The sequence below is a fragment of the Cydia amplana genome, chromosome 22 (genome assembly GCF_948474715.1).
Source record: "Cydia amplana chromosome 22, ilCydAmpl1.1, whole genome shotgun sequence".
In the NCBI taxonomy this organism is placed as follows: domain Eukaryota; kingdom Metazoa; phylum Arthropoda; class Insecta; order Lepidoptera; family Tortricidae; genus Cydia; species Cydia amplana.
In genome coordinates this window covers 9,522,580-9,545,258 of record NC_086090.1, presented here as the reverse complement: position 1 = coordinate 9,545,258, position 22,679 = coordinate 9,522,580, and the positions used below count along the sequence as shown (strand labels likewise).

At 40.1% G+C, this 22,679-nt stretch overlaps 2 protein-coding genes across 2 annotated transcripts in view; both read left to right on the top strand.

Moving 5' to 3' along the window:
• Positions 1-15,184, top strand: part of LOC134658323 (lysine-specific demethylase phf2-like) — a 74,333-nt gene extending 59,149 nt beyond the window's left edge. Inside the window, exons 19-25 of the mRNA XM_063513953.1 lie at positions 2,709-2,820; positions 3,565-3,675; positions 6,693-6,799; positions 9,956-10,061; positions 11,471-11,627; positions 12,650-12,725; positions 15,053-15,184. Coding sequence (XP_063370023.1) covers positions 2,709-2,820; positions 3,565-3,675; positions 6,693-6,799; positions 9,956-10,061; positions 11,471-11,627; positions 12,650-12,725; positions 15,053-15,132 — 749 coding nt within the window. The 3' untranslated portion in view covers positions 15,133-15,184. The remainder of the gene's footprint in view (positions 1-2,708; positions 2,821-3,564; positions 3,676-6,692; positions 6,800-9,955; positions 10,062-11,470; positions 11,628-12,649; positions 12,726-15,052) is intronic.
• A 5,200-nt stretch (positions 15,185-20,384) lies between these two features.
• On the top strand, positions 20,385-22,376 carry LOC134658516 (uncharacterized). Its single transcript, XM_063514202.1, has 3 exons — positions 20,385-20,426; positions 21,229-21,364; positions 22,201-22,376. Exons 1-3 carry the CDS (start codon positions 20,385-20,387, stop codon positions 22,374-22,376), a joined length of 354 nt encoding a protein of 117 aa, XP_063370272.1.
• Positions 22,377-22,679: the final 303 nt, after the last annotated feature.

Genomic DNA, 22,679 nt, shown 5'->3' with positions numbered 1-22,679 from the left:
CACTACGCCTTATAATCCAGCATCACACGGGATCGTCGAAAGATTCCACTCAACGTTGAGAGAACATTGTCGATTGCTTAGTGAACAATATAAAAATAAACTACCGCACGATGACAAAATGAAACTCGCATTAATAGCATACAACAGCTCGATACAATCAGACACAAAATTAACTCCACATGAAATCTTATTTGGACATATCGAAACGGAACCTTTGTTTAACTTTCTCCATGATTCACAGTTGTTAAATACTCTATTGGAAAAACATAGAGAACATTTAAAAACGGTTTACGATTATATATACAAAATAAAACGGGATGCTCAAATAAAAAGAACAGACGAATATAATAAGAATACCGAATTACCAGCCCCAATAGTCGAAACTCACGAAAAACTCCCAACCACTAATAAACAAGCTAACGTATTTTGTACTCGCCGAAAAACCTACATTCGCGACACAAAAGCCCCAAAAATATATTTGGATAGTCGAGGTAAACGACGAGCAGCAAATAAATTGAGGCCTGTTGTTGTTACAGGTTCCTCCAAGTCCAGGGTAGTCAACCCTACCAAATCAAGAAGTTAGAAAATCCCAATGGCATATACCTCGAAAAAATAGGACCAATTGCAGAAATAGAAGGCTACAGATATCTAACCAAAAGATGTAATCTAACCGAAATCCTTAACATCCTTAACAAATTAATGTCTAATAGAGTTCAAACTGATAATTACCACATTAACAGTCTTTATACCCATTTATTAGGAAGATTAAAAGGATTAATGAACCAAAACGTTGGTCGATCCAAACGCGGCCTTATTGATGGTCTTGGAACAATTGTTAAATTTATAGCTGGAAACCCTGATGCGAATGATTTAAAAGAAATTAATAACAATATTCAAACCCTTACAAATAACCAAGAAACATTACTTAACAACTTAAACGAAACTATTAACAAAGTTGACTTAAGGCTTAAAAGCATTACAAAACGTTTAAACACTATGTACGAAGTAAGTTTTACTAATAAGGCAAATATTGATATTTTAACTACTTTTATATTAATGGAAGATATAATTAATATCTTAGAGTTAGGCATAACATTAGCTAAGCCAGGAATACCTTGTAAAGACATTTTTGAGGAGGCAAACAATGTAGAAGTCGATCGTATTATGGTTTACACTGTTAGTAATGTCATACACTTTGTTGCAAAAATAGCGGAAATTAAAGCCAAAAGTGGTAATGCATACAACCTCATCCCTTTCCCGACTCATGATGGTCTAATCCTCGAAATCCAAAAACCTTCAATCCTCATTAAAAACTCATGGTACGCCTACCCAAGTGCTGAACAATGCAAAGCTAAGAAAACCATGATGGTCTGCAAACACGTTTGGTGGAAGGACTCCAATAAAACACCTGACTGCATCCATCAAGCTCTGCTTCTCAAAAACAACCACACGTGCCTTACGACGAAACTAGAAGAAGAGGAAGCTATCACAACAATAAACGACGGCAATTTCCTGTTATACTCAAGAGGACCACAACGAGTAACCATCAATTGCAATGAAACGTTTTACGAAGTCATCCAAGGGCCATATAAACTACACCTTAATCCCGGCTGTGAACTACAGATGGCGAACCTATATACTAAAGTGATCTCGAAAACCAACAATCTATTCAAAGAAGAAGTCCAGCAGATACAGATGCACTTAGAACAAAAAACAGATAAGATCCAATATACGGATGAAGATTTACAAATACACCTGAAGCCATTAGAATCAACAATCAAATCAAACATACATCAACATATTTGGATACCCAGCGTGTGGAGCATAAGCATATTTATGTGCCTCATCGGGTGCGCCATATACCTCAAGTGCACCCAACGCCGCAGCAGCCTCGAGAACACGGGCGTAACAAGCTACACCCTTAGTTCTCTCTTAAGGGGGGAGGAGTTAAGGAACGCTTCCCACGTATCCCCGACCTCCAGCAACACACCGACGGCAAGACATTAAAGATTATCTTCAGCGTCGATAGAAGGAATGCAGACGCACCTAATGGGATAAACAAACGCACCCTTTGATACAAGTACAGGCGTATGTAATGCATCACCTATTTTATGGCGGTTGTCAATTAATACCGCTCCCACGGGATCGACTCTTCATTATCTTAATGGCAGCGACAGCATAAACGCTCCAGAAACTTCTCATGGCCTACGTGACTCCAGACAACGCATCCCCACGGTTTCGGGATGAATATAAGCGGCCATCCCGACCAGCGGAAGACAGTTCTCATCGAGTCCTCATCTAGTTCGCATCCAGCGACCAGGCTACACGTGAGCTCCGAATCGCTCGGTGTACCGGTACACCCTCGCGCTTCTAAACTATATTGAATTAAACTCGTAATTGTAAAATCAAATAAAGTAAATACCTCCTCATCGGTGTTTTATAAGAAGACCTCCGTTCTCTCAAGACACTTAACTCTATGCAGAGTTGTGCAGCGTTGTAAGTAAAACTATGTAATAAACACTTTATTGTACAAAAAAAAAACTAAACAAAGCATAAGTTGGTTAGGTTATCGACATCAGCGGTTATCCTTTTGACTATGGTCCTTGGAATTTAATTTTAGAGTAGCACGTAAATTGTAAGTATGACAGTATTTTTGTCTTATAGAACAATTACAGTACTTTTTGGTGTAATGATAATTTTATTTACAGAATCCAATTCATACCGAGCACCAGCCGTAGCGCCCCCACGGCCTGCTAATGGCATCGAGTCCCTCATACAGGCCTCCGTACTAGCTGAGGAAGACCCTTCTGACCACACCACGTGAGTATACAACGCGTTAGGGCGATCTAGGGCTCCGCCCCCAAATGGTTAATCATTTTTCGTACCGGCTATTTCGTTACCGATATAACATATGGGAAAAGGTGAAATGGGTTAAAACTCGGGGTATCATTAATAAAGAGTACTCTCTACAGGCGTGTGGCCTGCCGGGCTAGCACATGATTGGCGCGACAGTATATCTCCCTACCCTTTCATTAACATAGTTAGAAAAAGACGGGTAGTCTATCGCCGCGAGATACTGTCGCGCCAATCGTGTGCTAGGCCTACTGGGGACAGAAGTCCAATGTGAGTTGGTTAGGAGTATAAATTATAAATTGACTGATAGGTAACAAGAATAAATGTCCATAGTTAGTTCCCAATCCATTATTAGTGCTGTCAAGTAGATTTTTTTTTAGAAATGCCCATTACGTCATGCTACCATCGGATGATGGTAGCATGACGTAAGAGGGGGGGTCATTCCCAAGTCATTTCGGAGCGCGCTCAAAAAAAGGTTAGTCATACTTTTTCTAAATAAAAATGAGAACGCCAACTTAGCGCGGAGTGAAAGTACTTATCCTCATTTTGAACGCAGCGTAAAACTCAAAAATAAGCTAAAAAGGATTATGGGGTAAAAAAATCTTCAAAAATAGATGACGTAATTTATGAACAGCCCCTAAGTCGCTCGAGTGTGTCTAAAAGCACGTGATTTAAACTGTAAAACTAGTTTTACATAACAATATGTTTCAGGGAAGACGCGGCGGTAGCGGTGGCGGGGATGCTCAGCATCAGCGAGCGGTACGAAGCGCCGCCTCGGACGTTCGGGCTGGCCAGCGACGAACCCGACCCACCCACGGAGAGGTATAGTTTGTAGCTTTCTAATAGAGCCCGAAGGCTAATCCTATTGTCTATTGTTAAGAAAAACCGCTCGTGCCACGTGCCACAACCACCTGCATAAAAAATCGGTACTTCGGTTACTGAGTGCCGGCGAGTCGAACGCTACAGAACCAGTCTAAAATGTGTCATCGAGATGCGTAACAAAGGCGCGTTATCGGAGAGCGCACCTACACTGGTTTTTTGAGCGTTGGACTAGCCCGCGCTCAGGTGCCAAATAGAATAATTAGGACCCTTTTTTGCAGGTAAGTAGCACGTGCGGTTTTACTGAACAATAGACAATAGGATAAGCCTTCGGGGTCTACTAGAAAGCTACAAACTATACCAAAGATAATGTTAAATACTTAGATACAGATACAGATACAGATCTTTATTGGTAAAATAGATACATTTTACAAGTCTATCAGTTCTTGTATTTAAAAATATTATCAATAATAATAAATTAATATACAAATCAATTATCATTTCGCATAGACTATGAATTCGTCAATTCAGTAGTAAGCTTTTTCTGTGAATAATAATTTTAGCGTTTTGTTAAATATTGTGTAACTTTTCGACTCCTTTATATCACTCACTACTGAGTTATAAAGAGTTGGTCCCATGATATTAAGTGACTTTCGTGACTTCACGAGCCGGCATTTAGGAGCGAGCAGAATAGGCAACCTGCGGGCAGGGCGACTGCGGGTAGATCCACTGGATTTATACAAGTGTATATTTGTTCTGGTATACGTACACGCGGTCATTACATATATATACAAGGTAGCGTTAATATTTTGTGTTTTTTGAACAGAGATTGTGCAGTATAGTCAACGGGTTTGCCATGCATTCTAAGCAGTCTATCGCGATCAGCAGCTGTACCCCAAAGATCGACCTTGGGAAAGTAGGGTGGAAATATCGATAATAGAGGCGGTTTCATATTAATCGCGGGTCCATCGCGAATTTTATTACCTTTATTTGCCGACGTTTCGACACAGGTTTCACTGGTCGTGGCCGCGGCTAACTTCACCAATATCAAATGTGAGATGTGTTCAAAATGCGAAAGTTTTAACACCTTCGCTATCCCAATCTGGATTATTAACCTTACGGCTTTGTAATAGAGGCTTGCCGTGACCCATTTACGGGGCACGGATAGTGAACGTGTTAAATAAATAAATAAATATTAAAGAAGCGGATCGTCAAAGTAAATTATGTAACCACATTAAATTTACTGCCATCTTTCGACAGAAGATTAAAGAACGCCATTTGACTTTGACCCTTATTCTTTCACTGAACTTGTTAAATATAGAAAATAATGCCATCCACCCGAGACTAGGCCTAAGCATAGAGAAAAAAATACATAGAGTGCTCACTCCATACATCAGTTCAGACTATTAATTTCAGTGTCTACATCTAGCATCGAGTAGCGGAACTATAAGTACTGCTACTTGACAATAGATGTAGCACCGACCGGAAAGTCTTATCTCAACAGCATAAGACTTTCCGGTCGGTGCTACATCTATTGTCAAGTAGCAGTACTGATAGTTCCGCTACTCGATGCTAGATGCTAATAGTCTTTTTGGTACTAAAACTGATGTATGGAGTGAGCACTCTATGTATTTTTTTCTCTATGGCCTAAGGTATGGTGCAATCGTTTCGAGCGATGGCGATTATCAAAAGATGGCAGTCTTCGATCAACACGGGCTTCTGACAGGTCGGAAGGGATAGGCCCAAGCGATATCTTGACATTCAAATCATTCTGCCATTTTTCGCGGGGGGGAACGTGCACACAGTCGCACTTCTCACACACTTGCATACAAAATCCAATCTGTAATGACGACACAAATACATAGAAAATGACACCCTACACAGACAAATCTTGCACACCTCGATCTGTTTTTGTGTACGGACGAGTCACAAGTGTCACAACACGCACACTAACACATTTTCGTCAAGAGATGAGAAGTCGGATTTGTTGCTCGACCGATCCGCAATACAAGCCCAGTACAAGGCGAGAAAAATCGATAAATCCAGCAATTACATGAGATTAAAATATAATAATTGTGTTTAAATATAATTAAACGTATGACATGTAAAATAAAATATTACGTGTGAAATGTAACACCTTCTTTTTGTAAATTTGATGTCCCCGAGCTCTTTTTACAACAAAAAACCGAGCAATTAGGCATTTTTTCTGCTGCTGTATTCACTCGCGCGTCTGGACTCGGTCTAGTTAAAAATCCGAGCGCAACTAGTTTTATTACCCGCGCTAGATCAGTTGATCTTGTACCTAGGCAGAGGGGAAATAGTACGAATGCCGCATCCCTTCCGTGTTGATCGAAGATGGCAGTAAATGGACTGGGCAGTGGCGTAGCTAGGCGTGGGCGAAGTGGGCCGTCGCCCACGGCCTCGCGCCCCAACAGGGGCCTCGCGCGAGGCCCCTTCAGGCACAGTGAAAGAAAAGGGCCTCGCATATGCGATTTCGCCCACGGCTAGATTAGTTCACGCTACGCCACTGGGACTGGGGCTAGATAATTTTCACCTCAGCAGCTCGAACAAGGGTACTTTGCTACTTAAAAACAGTGAGACAAAATGAGCAAAATGCGATTTTGCTCACTGTTTTTAAGTAGCAAAGTACCCTTGTTTGAGCTGCTGAGGTGAAAACTTAATTGTTGGTATATCTTAAGAAAACATGAGTGAATAGCTAAGTGATGAAGAAGGAATACATTTTTCGGGTTCTCTAATATCTTCTCACTGCTGAGGTGAAAAGTTTTGTGAACTACACGAGATCAAAGTTATTTACATCTCGTGCGCTTTTGAGTCCCTTACTACGCTCAAGATTCTAAATTAGATTCACGAGCGTAGCGAGTACTATAGAATCTTTCGCTTGCACGGGACTCAAAATAAGCACTCGAAGAAATATCAAACTTTGATCTCTTGTTGTACAAATAACTATTACCATGAAAGTGACTGTCTATTCACTCTATTCTGTTTGATATGTTGAACAGTGCGAGCGCGCGCGGCAACAAGCGAGTTCGCAAGCCCGCGCCGCGGGTCGAAGACCCTATGGATGACGAAGACATTATCAAGGAGGTGCATCGAGACGAGGAATATGGTAAGTGTATCCGCCGTGCAGGTCAGGAGCAGGGATGTTGCGAACATCCGCATCCGCAACCGCGGAACTTCCGCATTATTTTCAACATCCGCATCTGCATCCGCATCCGCATAAAATCGATGCGGAGCTTATGCGGATGCGGATGTCGAACAAGTCGGTACAGGAACGTCTTAGCGGCGGCGTAAGTGCTAGGTAATTTCGTCATTACCTATAACGAAATCGTCTATATCCAGAAAAGTCGGCGAAGTTACTGTTTATTAAATATAACGCACCTATATTCTTGCTCAAATACTAAACTTTTCGTTTTTTTTAATAAAAAAAATACTAAAAATGTAATATTTGACGTTTTCTAAGTACCCACAAGTACCTAATCTTGACATCCGCATCCGCATCCGCATCCGCGGATGTGAGCCTTTAAATATCCGCATCCGCATCCGCATCCGCGGATGTCAAAAAATCTGCATCCGCAACATCCCTGGTCAGGAGCTCGACGACTCAAATAAAAAGCTTCAATTCTTAGTGAACTGATATAATTATCCAAAGTACTGGTTTACAAAGGTTCTTGCCAAAACGGTTAAATGTAGAAGTGGTGTAGTTATTGTATGAAGGCTGATGAGAGAGTGATTTGCAATATTTGATCAGTACAAAAGGTGGTTTAAATTTAGGTGCTTCTAATTGGCCGCGATACAAAGTATGTGGAGCGCTCCTACTGGTGCTTAAGAAAAAGCTTCGAATACTAGCCGAGCCCGACGGCCGCGTTTAGCTACTGCATTAGGAATATAGGTATTGAGATTTTATACATATATAAAGGTTGCGTTCACAACAGTAAGTGTGTGTGGGACCTCTGTATTAGGGTTTCGTACCTCAAAAGGAAAAAACGGAACCCTTATACGATCACTCGTGCTTCTGTCTATCTGTCTGTCCCCCCCCCCCCCTTATCTCCGAAAATACTGGCTCTAAAATTTTGAAAAAATACACAGAATAGTTCTTTACCTATAGATGACAGGAAGCCTATTAGAAATGTGCAGTCAAGCGTGAGTCGGATTTAATGTACTGAACCTTTGGAACGCGAGTCCGACTCGCACAACTTGGCCGGTTTTTTTACACACTATTATTTACAGTAATTACAGTCCTGGCCAAAAATATATCACCTTTTTAGGGCTCCGTAGCCAAATGGCAAAAAACGGAACCCTTATGGATTCGTCATGTCTGTCTGCCTGTCTGTCTGTCTGTCCGTCCGTATGTCACAGCCACTTTTTTCCGAAACTATAAGAACTATACTGTTGAAACTTGGTAAGAGATTTTAGTTATATTGATTTTCTACATTTAAACGTTGACATATTAAAAGATTGTGACTTTTCTATTTAGATTTGCACCAAAAACATGTATTCTTTATTAATAAATAAGAAACAACGATAAATACGTGTTTAAATATACAATACATAATTACATAATACATAATCCATTTCAAACCGCATTAAGATTTTCACACAAAAATAGAAAAAAAAACAATAAATTTTGGGGGTTCCCCATACTTACGACTGAAACTCAATTCTTTTTTTACATCAAACCCATACGTGTGGGGTATCTTAGGATAGGTCTTCAAAAATGATACATATTGAGGTTTCTAATACAATTTTTTTCTAAACTGAATATTTTGCGCGAGAGACACTTCAAAAGTGGTAGAATGTGTGTCCGGGGGGGGGGGGACACACACATTTTACCACTTTTGAAGTGTCCCTGTAACTTCTAAAGTAAGAGAATGATAAAACTAAAAAATATATATGATATACATATACCATGCAAACTTCCACCGAAAATTGGTTTGAACGAGATCTAGTAAGTAGCTTTTTTTAATACGTCATAAATCCCCTAAATACGGAACCCTTCATGTGCGAGTCCGACTCGCACTTGGCCGCTTTTTTTATTTTTACACCGGATCCCTTGGTGTCCGGATGTTCCAGTAATCCGGCTCTCTTGTGTCAGCATTAGTGCCGGATTAGTGAGGTTGTACTGTTTTCCTTCACCGAAAAGCGACTGGTAAATATCAAATGATATTTCGTACATAAGTTCCAATGAGTTTTTCGGAACTTATGTACGAAATATCATTTGATATTTACCAGTCGCTTTTCGGTGAAGGAAAACATCGTGAGGAAACCGGACTAATCCCAATACGGGCCTAGTTTACCCTCTGGGTTGGAAGGTCAGATGGCAGTCGCTTTCGTGAAAACTAGTGCCCACGCCAATTACTGGGATTAGTTGCCAAGCGGACCCCAGGCTCCCATGAGCCGTGGCAAAATGCCGGGACAACGCGAAGAAGAAGTAGTGAGGTTGTACTGTAATGAGGAAACCTTGATATATGTTTGAAGTGTGTATGTTTAATAGTACATTATTGTCGAGGTTCGGAAGTAGCTACTTGCTGGCTGAGGATTCGTTTTAAACGGACGACCTTGGGAGTTCGTTTAATTGAATCCGAAGCCAGCAAGTAGCCTTCCAGCCGAGTCATATATAGTGCTTTTCTCAAAAATGGTGCAAGAAATAGAAATATTTTACAGAACTTACAGAAGCAACGTTCTAATTTTCACAGAAAAAAAAACAACTATTAAAAAAATTTGCTTTCCGCCTTTAAAAAAATAAAAGAAGTGTATTTTTCTGTTGAAAATACGCCAACCTATTTGAGACACCTAAATAGTCGCGGTACTAACATTAAGCCTGTAACAGACTATCGCACCGCACCGCGACCTTGGAGCGTCGCACCCATAAGTGAGAGCGAGAAAGAGATATCTGTTTCTCGCTCTCACTTATGGGTGCGACGCTCCAAGGTCGCGGTGCGGTGCGATAGCTGTTATAGGCTTTATAATAATAAGTGCTGATCATCTGTTTGGCTGTTTAAGGGACCTATGCCTTCATTTGATATGGCCATTTAAAGTTTTAAAAAGTTTGGAACTCGTTAAATAATGGAATTTGTATGCGACATTGCAGTCCCGAAATCGAGACTGCAATGTTTTTAACTTTTTAATTTTTTGAATGACAATAAACTACGCACTTCGCGACCTATTTTTTAACCGGCAACGTCGACTTTGCCGTCCATTTTTGAGAAAAATACTATATTCTGTGCTGTAATGAGGAAACCTTAAACGTGTATATTGTTTGAAGTGTATCCATCGCTGGAGATGAGCTCCGATGAAGACGAGGACTGGTCGTCGTCCCGGCGGCGGCGGAACTCCAGGAACAGAGTCGACTCCAGGTCTAAGGGGGATAAGTGAGTACATTTTGATAAACCCTTTAACGGTCGAGATTTAAAACAAATGCACGATTCAATGAAAATGAAAAAAAATGAAAAAAGTTTATTGTATAAATTTAGACATACAGTAAATCACGTCCCTGTGTCCTGATCTAGGATCTGTGTTACAGGACCCAGTTTCGTTACTTATACTAGTTTCTTAATCTATATCAATGTAGGTACAAATGTAGGTTTGTATGTAGGTACAAATTGTACGGAGAGTTACACTGAAACTTACAGATAGCTATGCCTCTTTTAACATATATATTATTTTCGAAGCCTGCGGCAATCATCTTGGTGGTGGTTTTTTTTTGTTTTGGGTACTTCCATACTAAGTATGGTCGAGGTAGTTTTGTTCGAATTTTTTTTCCTTTCTTTGTGACACATGATTTAGATTAGTTGCTGAGGAATCAACGTGACAATTTGGCGTCAATATTTGTTTTAAATTTCAACAGTAACGATAAGCTTATCGTCTTTTTGTAGTCCTAAAAAAATACGAAAAGTTGATGTTGTCATCAATTTATTTTAACCTAGTTTGAATATGTATTTGACACGTTTGAAATGGCGATTGCCGGCTTCGTTTTACATTAAGCGGGCTCCTAATGCGTTCGTTTAATCATTAAATTTGCTTAAAATAATATTAACATAACTTTGATCTTTTTTTGCTAACCGAATGATTACATTACGAGGGAGGCCGAAATATTCGCGGCCTAAGCTAGAAAAAAAATCTAAACTACTTTTTTCCCCGCCTCTTTGGCAGTTTAAATATTGCCGCCATTATTAACGATTAATAATTAACATTTACCTTAATACTCTCTTTAATTTTTTTCTAACACTAAGGCCTAAGTGGACGCTTGAGTTGTGCGTGCAGCGGGGCGGGGCGTGCGGCGTGCATGTTAAAGAAATGCAAGCGTGTAGTAGCGGCCTTAGTGCACGCTGCTCACATCACTCGTGAGCCCACAGCCACGCTGCACGCCCCGCCGAACGCTCCGCTCCGAGCGTCCACTCAGGCCTTACACTACAATGATATTATATAACCATAGATAGGTTATACTCATACTTGAGGAGCACAAAGAATACTTCCATATTTATTTCTGTGCCTACGAAGAAATTTGTTATTTTTGATTAATTTTCTCATCCCATCCATCTTTGTCACACTCGTTGTTAAAGATAAACTCGTCTCTTTCTCATTCGGTGCGCGGGAGCGTTAGCACGTGTACACTTCTCGCTTGTCCAGCCGCGACTAAAGGCCAAATCCAATTTGTCACAAGGTAGGCGCTTCAATTTTGGAACGCCTATAACCTATCTTGAGTTATAAATCATTGTTATACTAAGGCCGCGAACTTTTTAGCCGCTCCTCGTATATGAACGGTATCTCGTTTTCCTAGGGACGAGTCGTGGTCGCCTCGTGCACGGCTCGGGCGCTTAGTGCCGCGCCTGCGCGGGCCGGCGCGCGCGGGCGTGCGGCGCGAGTGTGTGCGTGCGGCACTACACGCCGCCGCGCACCAGCCCGCGCCCCAGCACCAGCAGCAGCGGAGAGAGCAGGTAACACTACTTTCTAGTCGAGATTCCTTAGTGTAAGGCCTGAGTGGACGCTCGAAGCGGAGCGTTCGGCGGGGCGTGCAGCGTGGCTGTGGGCTCACGCGTGATGTGAGCAGCGTGCACTAAGGCCGCTCCTATACGTTTGCATTTGTTTAACATGCACGCCGCACGCCCCGCCCCGCCGCACGCCCAACTCGAGCGTCCACTCAGGCCTTACATTTACTCACAACTCATGCCCACCACTCCAAGCAACACTGGTTGCCTTCTGATTGAGGTTCGTTAACCCTGAAAATCCCACGGACGTAATATAGCCCGGACAGCAAAGGCGCGCGCTGAGATCTTTCACGCCATCAGAAAGAAAGTAGTAGCGTCTCCCCTGATCATGTTCGTTGAACGCTTGGACTGCCCCCGACGAAACACTGAGTAGTAATCATCACTGGCCAACAGTGATGATCGGCAGCGAAAGTGGTGATGAGAGATTCTACTCGTCCTATGATACTGATATGTCAGTGTCAAAAGTGTCACTCGGTAGAATCAGCAAGCACCGTTATTATACAGTGGATAAAATATAGCTGGTCAAACAAATCTTGTCAGTAAAAAAAGGCGCGAAATGCAAATTTTCTATGGGACGAAATATATCCTTTCGCGCCTACATTTCTCAAATTTGCCGCCTTTTTCTACTAACAGGATCTGCTTGATCAAGTATAACTACGAAGGATTTTCGCAGAGTTTTAATTTGCTCCTTAATTGCCTGTATCTCTAAGTGTAAGGCCTGAGTGGACGCTCGAAGCGGAGCGTTCGGCGGGGCGTGCAGCGTGGCTGTGGGCTCACGCGTGATGTGAGCAGCGTGCACTAAGGCCGCTCCTATACGCTTGCATTTGTTTAACATGCACGCCGCACGCCCCGCCCCGCTGCACGCCCAACTCGAGCGTCCACTCAGGCCTTACACTAACGCCCCACTGAAAACGACACAAAATTCTCTCCACTGTAAATCGACATTGGCTTTATCAGAATTTTTGTTGCAGAACGCGAAAAGAGCAGTACTCGCCACGAAAAGTAGGCGGCCGCCGCCGCCGGTACACAATACGCCAAATAACAAGAGTAAGCACTTATTTATTTCACAAACTTTAATCACCGCTATAAAGGTAACGCAACGTGCCAATCGCTAAAGCTTTGGTTTCCTCCGATAGCGGTGCCGTCATATAGCGTCCGTCTCCATACAAATACTACGTCATCCATATTTAGCCGTATTATTTAGTATGGAGACGGCCGCTATATGACGGCACCGCTATCCTAGAAAAAACCGATCTTAACGCTCCGTAACTGTCACTGTCACACTAAGTGCCATTTGCATCATACGCACTTGACAGACTGATCAACGTCAGCCGGCGCGCCCCGGCGGGTTACTATGAAACTTTCCATACAGTAAAATTTAGCGAGCTCTTTAACAATGGCAACAGTTTGATGCAACCGGCCCTAAGAATAGTCTTGGAAAGAATAGTCTTAGAGTCTTATGGAAGAGTGATAGAGAAACACAAAGCGATTCGATGGCAAGCGATTGTCACCTTGGCTAGGCCGCCAGGTCCCGTAGACAACATGCCAATCGCTAACGCTACGTAGCGAACGAAACGCACCTGTCACTGTCACACTAATATGGAAGAGTGTTAGAGAGACACAAAGCGATTCGATGGCGAAGCGATAGCGATTGTCACCTTGGCTAGGCCGCCTGTATTACATATTTAGAGTTGACTGGCCCCAATTCTATCCTCTATTTAAATACACCATTTATGACATGGACCATCGTTGGACCAAGGACCATCAGTGGTGCCATCACAAGACACAGAAAAATAGCGAATCCCTTTGTTTCCCAAAAAATTTTAAGTCATAATGTATTATTTCTCATATTATCATTAGTCATAAAACTAAAACCGTTAACTTTTTCAGTAATTTCCTAAAGTTATCCTATAGATAGGTTAGGTTAGTTTTGTTTTATGGGAATCCTGAAAAGTTACGCTTTTCTGAGAAAAACCAAATTATGACTAACGAAAATGCGGACAAACAATACATTATGATTTATGACTTAAAATTTTATGGGAAACAATGGAGGCCCGAAAAATAGACATGTCAATATCGATAACTGTCAAAGAATTAGTATAGCATAGTAGAACCGACCCCAAATACTCGATATTGGCGTGGAAGGAGCCGATGCCAACACGTAGAACCCCTTTTGATATTTTCACAGACTTGTCATTTTCGCGCTCGCGCTTGACAGACAGCTGAAGTGTGCGAAAGGGAAGCCATCACGTATATGAACATACCATGAGTGCGAAAGAGTCAGACTACCAATGAGAAAACGTGACCACTTTTGACTTTGACGACGGCCGCGGACGGCCAAGAGCGTATCACAGTAATTTTCAAATTGAAAAATATACACGGATTAGGACGAAAAGTATTAAATAAAGTAATTCAGTGAAGATTGTGTCTTGTAGTGTGCCGGATTTCAGTGTTACAGTGCCAATTAATCCAAGCAAACACTAATTTCAGAGGATTTATGATATTCCTAGCGAAATTTTCATAACGATATTTTGTCAAATTAACAGCGTAAAAAGTGTAAGAAGCCGGTTTATAAAGTTCATTATAAGTTTTTCTTCCTTTGTGTGCTAATATTTTATCATATTAGCCTATAATTTAAAATATTTTGTGTAAAAACATAACCTGTTACTTTACGCTAGGGCTTGACAAAATGTTCATATGACAGTATCGATAACTTGTCGGTATATTAATAGCTATGTAATTATTTCTTCACAAGACATCATTAAGATATTAGCTTTTATAACCGACTTCAAATAATAACGATTGTTATACCTTTTTGAAGGTGCTCATGTTTAGCGGTAAATTTAAACTTCACTTTCCAACACAGTAAGAGTTACATTAAGATAAGTCTGCAACGATTTTGATAGTACACGCAGTGCAAGTGTTATTTATACGTCATAATGTCGTAGAATTTTAACGTTTAAAATAACACATTTGAAAAAGTAGTCGATAAAGCAATCAAACATCGACAGATTATTAATATGTTGTAACATGACATCACTATTTTCGATCTCACATAGACAATTTACGCACACACTTGCATTTCATTTTTGGTCGCACTTTTGAAGATTGACAGTTGTTCTAGTCATATTAATTCTATGGATATTTTTAACCTTTTCGACGCCGTGTCAAACACAAAAGCTGTCACTCAGACGCCACGTCACCGAAGTGTCAAAACTGAAATTGAACTTTATGCATATGCACGTAGGTCTATGTTGCTCTGTGATATGTGACCGATTAATCGGTCTTTGGCGTTGAACCTACGGTGCGGATATATCGGTCATTGCCGTCCAAAAGGTTAATTGAAATTCTTATAGCTATGTTTTATTTTATAGATTCAAGACTGAAAAAGGGTATGAAGACGGCCAAGCAGCGCCTAGGCAAGATCCTCAAGATACACAAAATGATATATTAGCAATAGTATAGCTCCGGTCACAGCGGCGTCGGCGATCGGTATAATGCACAAATATATAGCAGGTTTCCTTTCATGCCAAAACACAGAATAAATGGGTGGATCAACTATTTCTTGTTGTTATTCTGTCCGGTCAGCCAAGAGACAACAGTAGCATAGTTTGTTAGAAGACATTGTACACCACCTTCTTCTGACACGCTTGGTAGACGACCCTCAATGGAAAGGGTTTCTAAGTATCACAAAAAGCGGGTTTGGTGAATTTAAATGCCTAAAAATCAGGTTTTAAAGAGTGGCCCAGGAGAACGTAACCGTGGCAACGAGTGACAAGAAAAAGTTGATTCACCAAAATAATGGTACTGGGTATAGGAAATAGGGTATTTGACTGTATTTAAAATAAATTATTTTACACCATGCATGAAATAAAGCAACGGAAGATTAATGGAGAAACGTGGACAGCAGTTATTTTTAGACACAGTTTCTATTTTTAAACCCGTATATAACTATAAAGAGTAGGTGATTTGATTGTGACGTCACATGCTAGTGTTTCATATCACGATCACGCGTTCATGTTATAATTGTATTTTATTAAAGTTTGACTGGGCAAAGTAGAAACAAGTGGGCAAAGTTGTCGGTGGCGTTATACGTACTAGTACATGTTTTTTACATTCTTAGTGAAATTACTTAATTTCAAAATAAGCCTGGCCGGGACACTGTAAAAAAACATAATAAATATTAGAGTTAAATTCCATCCACGAATTTAAATGTAATAATATCGAAAAGGATTTTTTTTGTCTATTATACGTAATTAATTTTTCGTATTTACTCTTATGCAGGACATAATAATTATTTTTTACAAAACTTCAGAAATTGAAATTATATTTAGTAAGTATACTAATAAAATGTGACGTTATCTATGAAAAGGGACCTTATTGTCGTTTACGCCATTATTAATGATGCTCCGATATAAATACAATGGCGCGTGACGTTGTGCGGCGTAAGCGCCATCGACAATAAGGTCCCTTTTCATAGATAATGCCGCAAATATAATTCATATTTCATAATATATTTGTGCAATATACTGTGGTAGACGAATGATTAGGTGTATATTTTATATATAAAGTATGTAGCACGGACCAATATGTGTTGTGGGTGTGTGGGCTTCTGTCTTGTCTATGTGATACCACACTATAGTATTTTTCATATAGCTTGGGTACTTTGACAGCTGTCATTTTCATACAATTTACCTTAAAACGTAAAAGATGTGTAAGGTTGTCTGGAAGAGATTGCTTCTTAGCGATAAGGTCGCCTGTTTTCTGCCTCTATTATTATTCAATTGTTTTTTATTATGCTGTATATTTTTCTGAGGTGTGTCAATGAAGGATATTCTATATATCTATGCAAAATATGTATTGAGATGACATCTGACACCGTACCCAAGCTATTTGAAAGATACTATATCAATCTTCTTATAATTTTAAGGATATTTTTGACTTTAATACTTAATTATGAAGCGTTTCTGTTATTGGTTGTTCCGGAATAGTATTAATGTGTGGTTTAAATGTTCTATTCGCAATTTTTGTTTTGGACCTTGTGGCCTTGATGTAGGGATATTTCGCTGTGGTACGATTATATAATTATGTTCATAAACTAATATAATTAAAGCTTATTCTTTAATTACCTATTATTAAATAGGTATATCGGACATGCAAAACATTCATTATAATATTAATTTTTACATTTAGGCCAGGTTAAAGTGCAACCAGATCAAACAAAATAGTAGTTTATGTGACTGCTACATAATGAAAGTGTGGGTTTAAGAAACGAACGAAGTGAGTTTCTTAATAGGATCACATGCGTGTTTTAATGCCTAATTATGTACAGTTACATATGTATACACTGCTTTATCTACACACATATTATAAACTTTCTATGATATATTCACTAACCTCATATTTCAACCGACATGGGGCATCGTTGCTCTTATACATTATAAATACTTAAAGAATGTGACGTTCCACGGGAAAAGGTGCACTGGAGCGTAGTTAACAATAGCGTAAGTGCCAACCGCCGTAAGGTACCTTTGTCAGTGGAACGTCACAAATATAAAAATATTAAATTGAGATAACATAAATAAACATGGACATTTTATACGAATTCTAGGACATTATATTTTTTCTATTATAAAATTAGATCTGATTTGTTGTGTAATTCGCTTTTCTACTTATAAATGTGTTAAGTCTAAATTATAAATTGTTATTTTAGTCTGACAGGTTTACTCAAATTGACAACTGCCCGCACTTTTGTGTGTACAGTCAACCAATTTTATACCTAGGCCACTAATAGAGCCATGTCATAGTGAATCAATTTGTTAATCTTCTACTACAGTGCTTACTGAGTGATATATGTCATGTATCTTGTAATTAAAAGAAGGTTCCATAGTTCTTTTTTTTTTAGAAAAAAGGTAAGCGATCTTGACACGTCTTTTTTATTAAAAATCACCGTTTAAAAATAAGTCACAGCAAATATGTTAGAATTACAAATCATGTACGATCATATTCTTTTGCTTTCATAAGTAATCACTAATCTAAACTAATTTATTAAAGCGGTTTTTCAATATTTTTTAATAAAAAAACACGTCAAGACGCTAAACACGAAACACTTCTTTCTAATGCTAAAATAACGAACTATGTAGCGCTGCCTGTGAAGCCGCGGTCCCGGGTTCGAATCCCGGTAAGGGCATTTATTTGTGTGATAAGCACAGATATTTGTTCCTGAGTCATGGTTGTTTTCTATGTATTTAAGTATTTGTATATTATATATATCGTTTTCTGAGTACCCACAACACAAGCTTTCTTGAGCTTACCGTGAGGCTTAGTCAATTGGTGTAAAAATGTCCTATAATATTTTTTTTTTTTTATATACTGGCATAGGAATTAGGAATCAAATTGGTTGACTATACCCATAGTTATCGGAATCAAATCAAATCGGTCAGGCTAAGAATTGTATATTTAAGGTTTTGACAGCTGTCATTTTCGCCTTTAAAATCCACATGCATCATTTTTAAAAGTTTTAATGTACTATATAATTGGATGTTGATATGTCAATGTGGAAAAGATCGTCTATAAGGAAAGACCGTCTACACGCTCTTTGGTCGCTTTTAACTTTGCGTACTACACTTCGGCGTTAATTTTTGATATTTAACAAATCGACACATATCAGTGAAAGAATAAGGACCAGTCAAATGGCGTTCTAACAGTTTTAATCTTCTGTCGAAAGATGGCAGTAAAACTGTGGCTAAATAATTTGCCGTGACAGTAACTCTATACACTCTATTTCTATTATCTTTGGTCTGAGCGACGTACGTACTTTTACAGATAGGAGATTTCTTGCCCTACGTACGACTTGTCTTCTCTGCAATCAATTTTATATTATATGCCGATCTTACCCCACATTGGCCTTATTTTGATTTTAGAGCCTTAAAATATCTCGGTTGCAATTATATAGTTCATTAAAACATCATTCATTCAAAGACATTATATTTTCACACCAGCCCCACCTTGGAATCACTGTATGTAAATAGGCTAAATTACGAATAAATTAAAAAAAGGATAAAATTTATAAAAAATGTAGATCGTAATAAAGTCAAATAATAATTATTGAAGTTTTTATGTTACCCTTTATATACCTAACCCTTTCCCAGACCGCTCCACACATATCTTATAAGATAAAAGGTATACCTTTAAACGAGCAATTCTTGTATTATGACACCGTAAGATTTTGAACCCGTTAGTTTATAATCTAACGTAGGTTAGGTTAGGTTAGTTTATAATCTCCCTACCGTCAGTTTATAATTTTACTAGCGAGATTATAATCTGACGAGTGTTTACAATTTTACGGTGACATATATATATTAATGTATACTTCGAGGAATTCGGAAACGGCTCTATAGATTTCGATGAATTATGCTATATGGGGGTTTTCGGGGGCGAAAAAGCGATCTAGCTAGGTCTTATCTCTGGGAAAACGCGCATATAAGAGTTTGTGTTTTCGAGCAAAGCTCGGTCTCCCAGATATTTCTAATGAATCCGGCTTTGATGATTCGTTTGAAGACAAATCACATTTCCCGAAAGTCAAATCTAACTTGAACCTTAAATCGGATTGCTAAGGTTGAAACTTTATTGGCGCGTGTGTTTTAGTGTATTATGGTGTAGAATACAACTTAGTTGTGTTGTGTTACTCGAATCGTAGCATTTTACAAGCAAGTTTGCACCTAAAGTGTCATTCTTTGGAACTTGCTAACTATGGTGTCAGTCGCAGACAAGACATCCTCCAGACTGAGCATAATAGCGCTACCCCCTCTGCCACAAATATACGGTAGTTTTACTCCATTTTCGAGTCAGTGTCTTTGTGTGACGTCCGTGTCTTTGAACGAACCAATCACCCGACTCGCTCACCTCGTCCCCCGCACCCCAGTATTTTTGGCAGCATCGGTTTCATGAAATAATTGCTCTAAACTCCGTCTAGAGGATTCCTAGTCTATGGGTGTTAGTAGCACATTCAGTGCCGAAAACCCGACTATCGGGTATTTTATCATTCCGTTCCGGCCGGACGACCCGATAGTCGGGATTCGTGGTACTACAGCTTTATATGACGAATATTTTGTGGCCTGGCACGGATGTCTTGTTTGGCTGGGTGGCAATGAATGTGTTAGCTCTTTGTAAAGTTAAACGCTTCATAATGCGGTGTGAGACGTCTGTGCAATGTGCATGTCTATGTAATATGCTGGCAGCCAGAATTCCGGCCAAGGTTGCTGTGTGACTATCTAAAAAGAATTGTTATCTAGTCTAAAATATATTTCATATCTACTCTCAATATTTATACTGCAGTAGACGTTATCACATTCTCTGAATGAAAATAAGTAATGTGAATTTGTTAGTTTCAACTTTGGATGACACTTAATCCTGTGGCCCTAGTGAATAAGGGTACAAGGTACAAGTCTCGGGCAACGCAGTTGTAAAAGGGCGTAAGCTCCACGTAACACCTATGCTCTTTTACACCTAAGCTGCGCGAAACTTGCACCCTTTTTCACAGAAGCGTGTATAAAATAAGTTAAATTGTATAAAAAGTTTATAGTTAAAGTATGTATAGGTACCTAACTGAGTGAGGTGTCATTACTCATTATAATTTATGATATTAAAATAATAAGTGTATTTGAAGAATTACGAGTGCAGACTGGGAAAAATTTGAAAATCAACATGACGGACAGAAAAAGTAGGTCTACTCCATTTATGAAACAAGTAAGTTTTATTACTAATTTGATAAATAATATCAGTGCTTCGGCTTGTCTGGACAGATAGAAAGCTTAGTCTCACGAACACGCCGCTAAATAAATAGCCGCTTCCATTGAAACATGTTAAATACGCTCTCATTTAACAACGACATGCTTATATTATTTTACTCCGATGTTTAAAAAAGCGCTAGCGGTATTAAGAGCGTGCGACTTGCAATCCGGAGGTCGCGGGTTCGAGCCCCGGCTCGTACCAATGAGCGGAACTTATGCGAGTACGAAATATAATTTGATATTTACCACTCGCTTTCGGTGAAGTAAAACATCGTGAGGAAACCGGACTAATCCCAATACGGCCCTAGTTTACCCTATGGCAGTCGCTTTCGTAAAAACTAGTGCCCACGCCAATTAGGGTTACCAGATGACAGGAATTTTCCTGACATGTCAGGAATTTTGGCGTTTTGTCAGGAATGGGGACGGAACACGAAAATGTCAGGAATTTTTTGAATTGATAGACTTAATTATAAAGTACCTTTTTATTTACTTAAATGACGCGCGCGGCTCGGCTCAATCGGATGGCCATCGCTAACGGCTAGATCAGGAAATTCTAAATTTGTATCTGGTAACCCTAACGCCAATTACTGCGATTAGTTGCCAAGCGGACCCCATCAGGCTCCCATGAGCCGTGGCAAAAATGCCAGGAAAACGCGAGGAAGGATGATGTTCAAATGTTTGATGATTGAATTTTCACGCAGTAGGTACCTATTATATTCCCATGAACACATTTTAGAACAACAATCCGTTTTCCTAAGTGCCTGGTGACTGCAGCAGTCGGCATCAACATGATCGGCTGCGGCGCCTTCTTTGGCTTCCCAGGGATCCTGTTGCCACAGCTACAGGGCCCAGGGTCGCTCATCAGAATGACTGAGAACCAGGCATCTTGGCTAGGTACTTGCAACAATGATGACTCACGTTAGTACGGTTCGGGTTCCGACCGAGGCCTCCGACACTTCGTTTACTAAGATGACGTGATGGTTTCTATAGAAAACTTGAGAAAGCGAAGTGTCGGATGTCGGATGCCTCGTCCTGGGCTGTACCCGGACCGTTCTATATAAGTATTAAACTTTTAACCGCCCTAGACAAAATCGGGCTCATTTCGGTGCGGGCATCAGTATTTATCAAAATAAGACAAAACTTCGTGTAATTTCGTGTTAAATAATAATAATAATTTCAGCCTTTATACGTCCCACTGCTGGGCACAGGCCTCCTCCTCCATCGGGTTCGCAACTCATAATAAGGGCTGTCATCATTATCAGTTCCATGTGCTCGTTTACATATAGGTATAGTCTTTGCGGAAAAAGAAGAGTCGTGGATTGTATTTGGCCCCATACTCTTTCCGCACAGACTCTACAAGGAACCCACTCATCAGCCACTGAAACTGGGTAGGGTACAGGTTGTACAGGTCAGACTGAGCAACATTTACTATGGGACCAACCCCGTTATCGCGAAAAAAAATTGACTCTCCCATACATTTTGGCTGGCTGATGTTGATATCTTGTATGGGAGTGTAAATATTTTTTTCGCGATTTCGGGGTTGGTCCCATAGTAAAAGTTGGTCAGTCTGACCTGTACAACGTATACCCTACCCACTTTCAGTGGCTGATGTAACACCTTCTATATATATTCATTTCATATACTGATTGTATGCAGGGGTGGGGGCAGGGCACTAGATAAGTTTTGCAACTACATATACCCATTTGACTTTTGGTTTCTACTACTTTCAGCTTCTGTGGGGTCAATTCCCATGATCTTCGGCAACTTCCTGGTCCCATCGATAATGACGCGCGCAGGACGCAAAGTGGCGATCTACTGTGTGATCCTGATCCTGATCCTGAGCTGGTTCACACTCAGTCTGGCTACTAGCTATGAGGTAGGCCCGGGATGGGATGGCTATCCCTGAGATTATGTTTCCACGTCTGCCCTCGAGAACGCAGCTCTCGTGACTTCTGGACGGTCAGATTTCACTAGACAGAGGGAGGTTTCCTGTGGGTCCAGCCATGGAGACAATCTTTGATAGAAAACACCAACATCAATCGTAACTTAAATCTATTCCGATAATTTTTCGTCCCGTTTGTCGATGTCCGATTGTCAGCTTGGCTAAGCTCACTGTCAAGCTCTTGGCAAGCTGTCAGATTGGTAGAACAGGGAGCTGTTCTACCAACCTGACAGTGATTCCCTAAAAGGAGATTCAAGAATTTGCTAT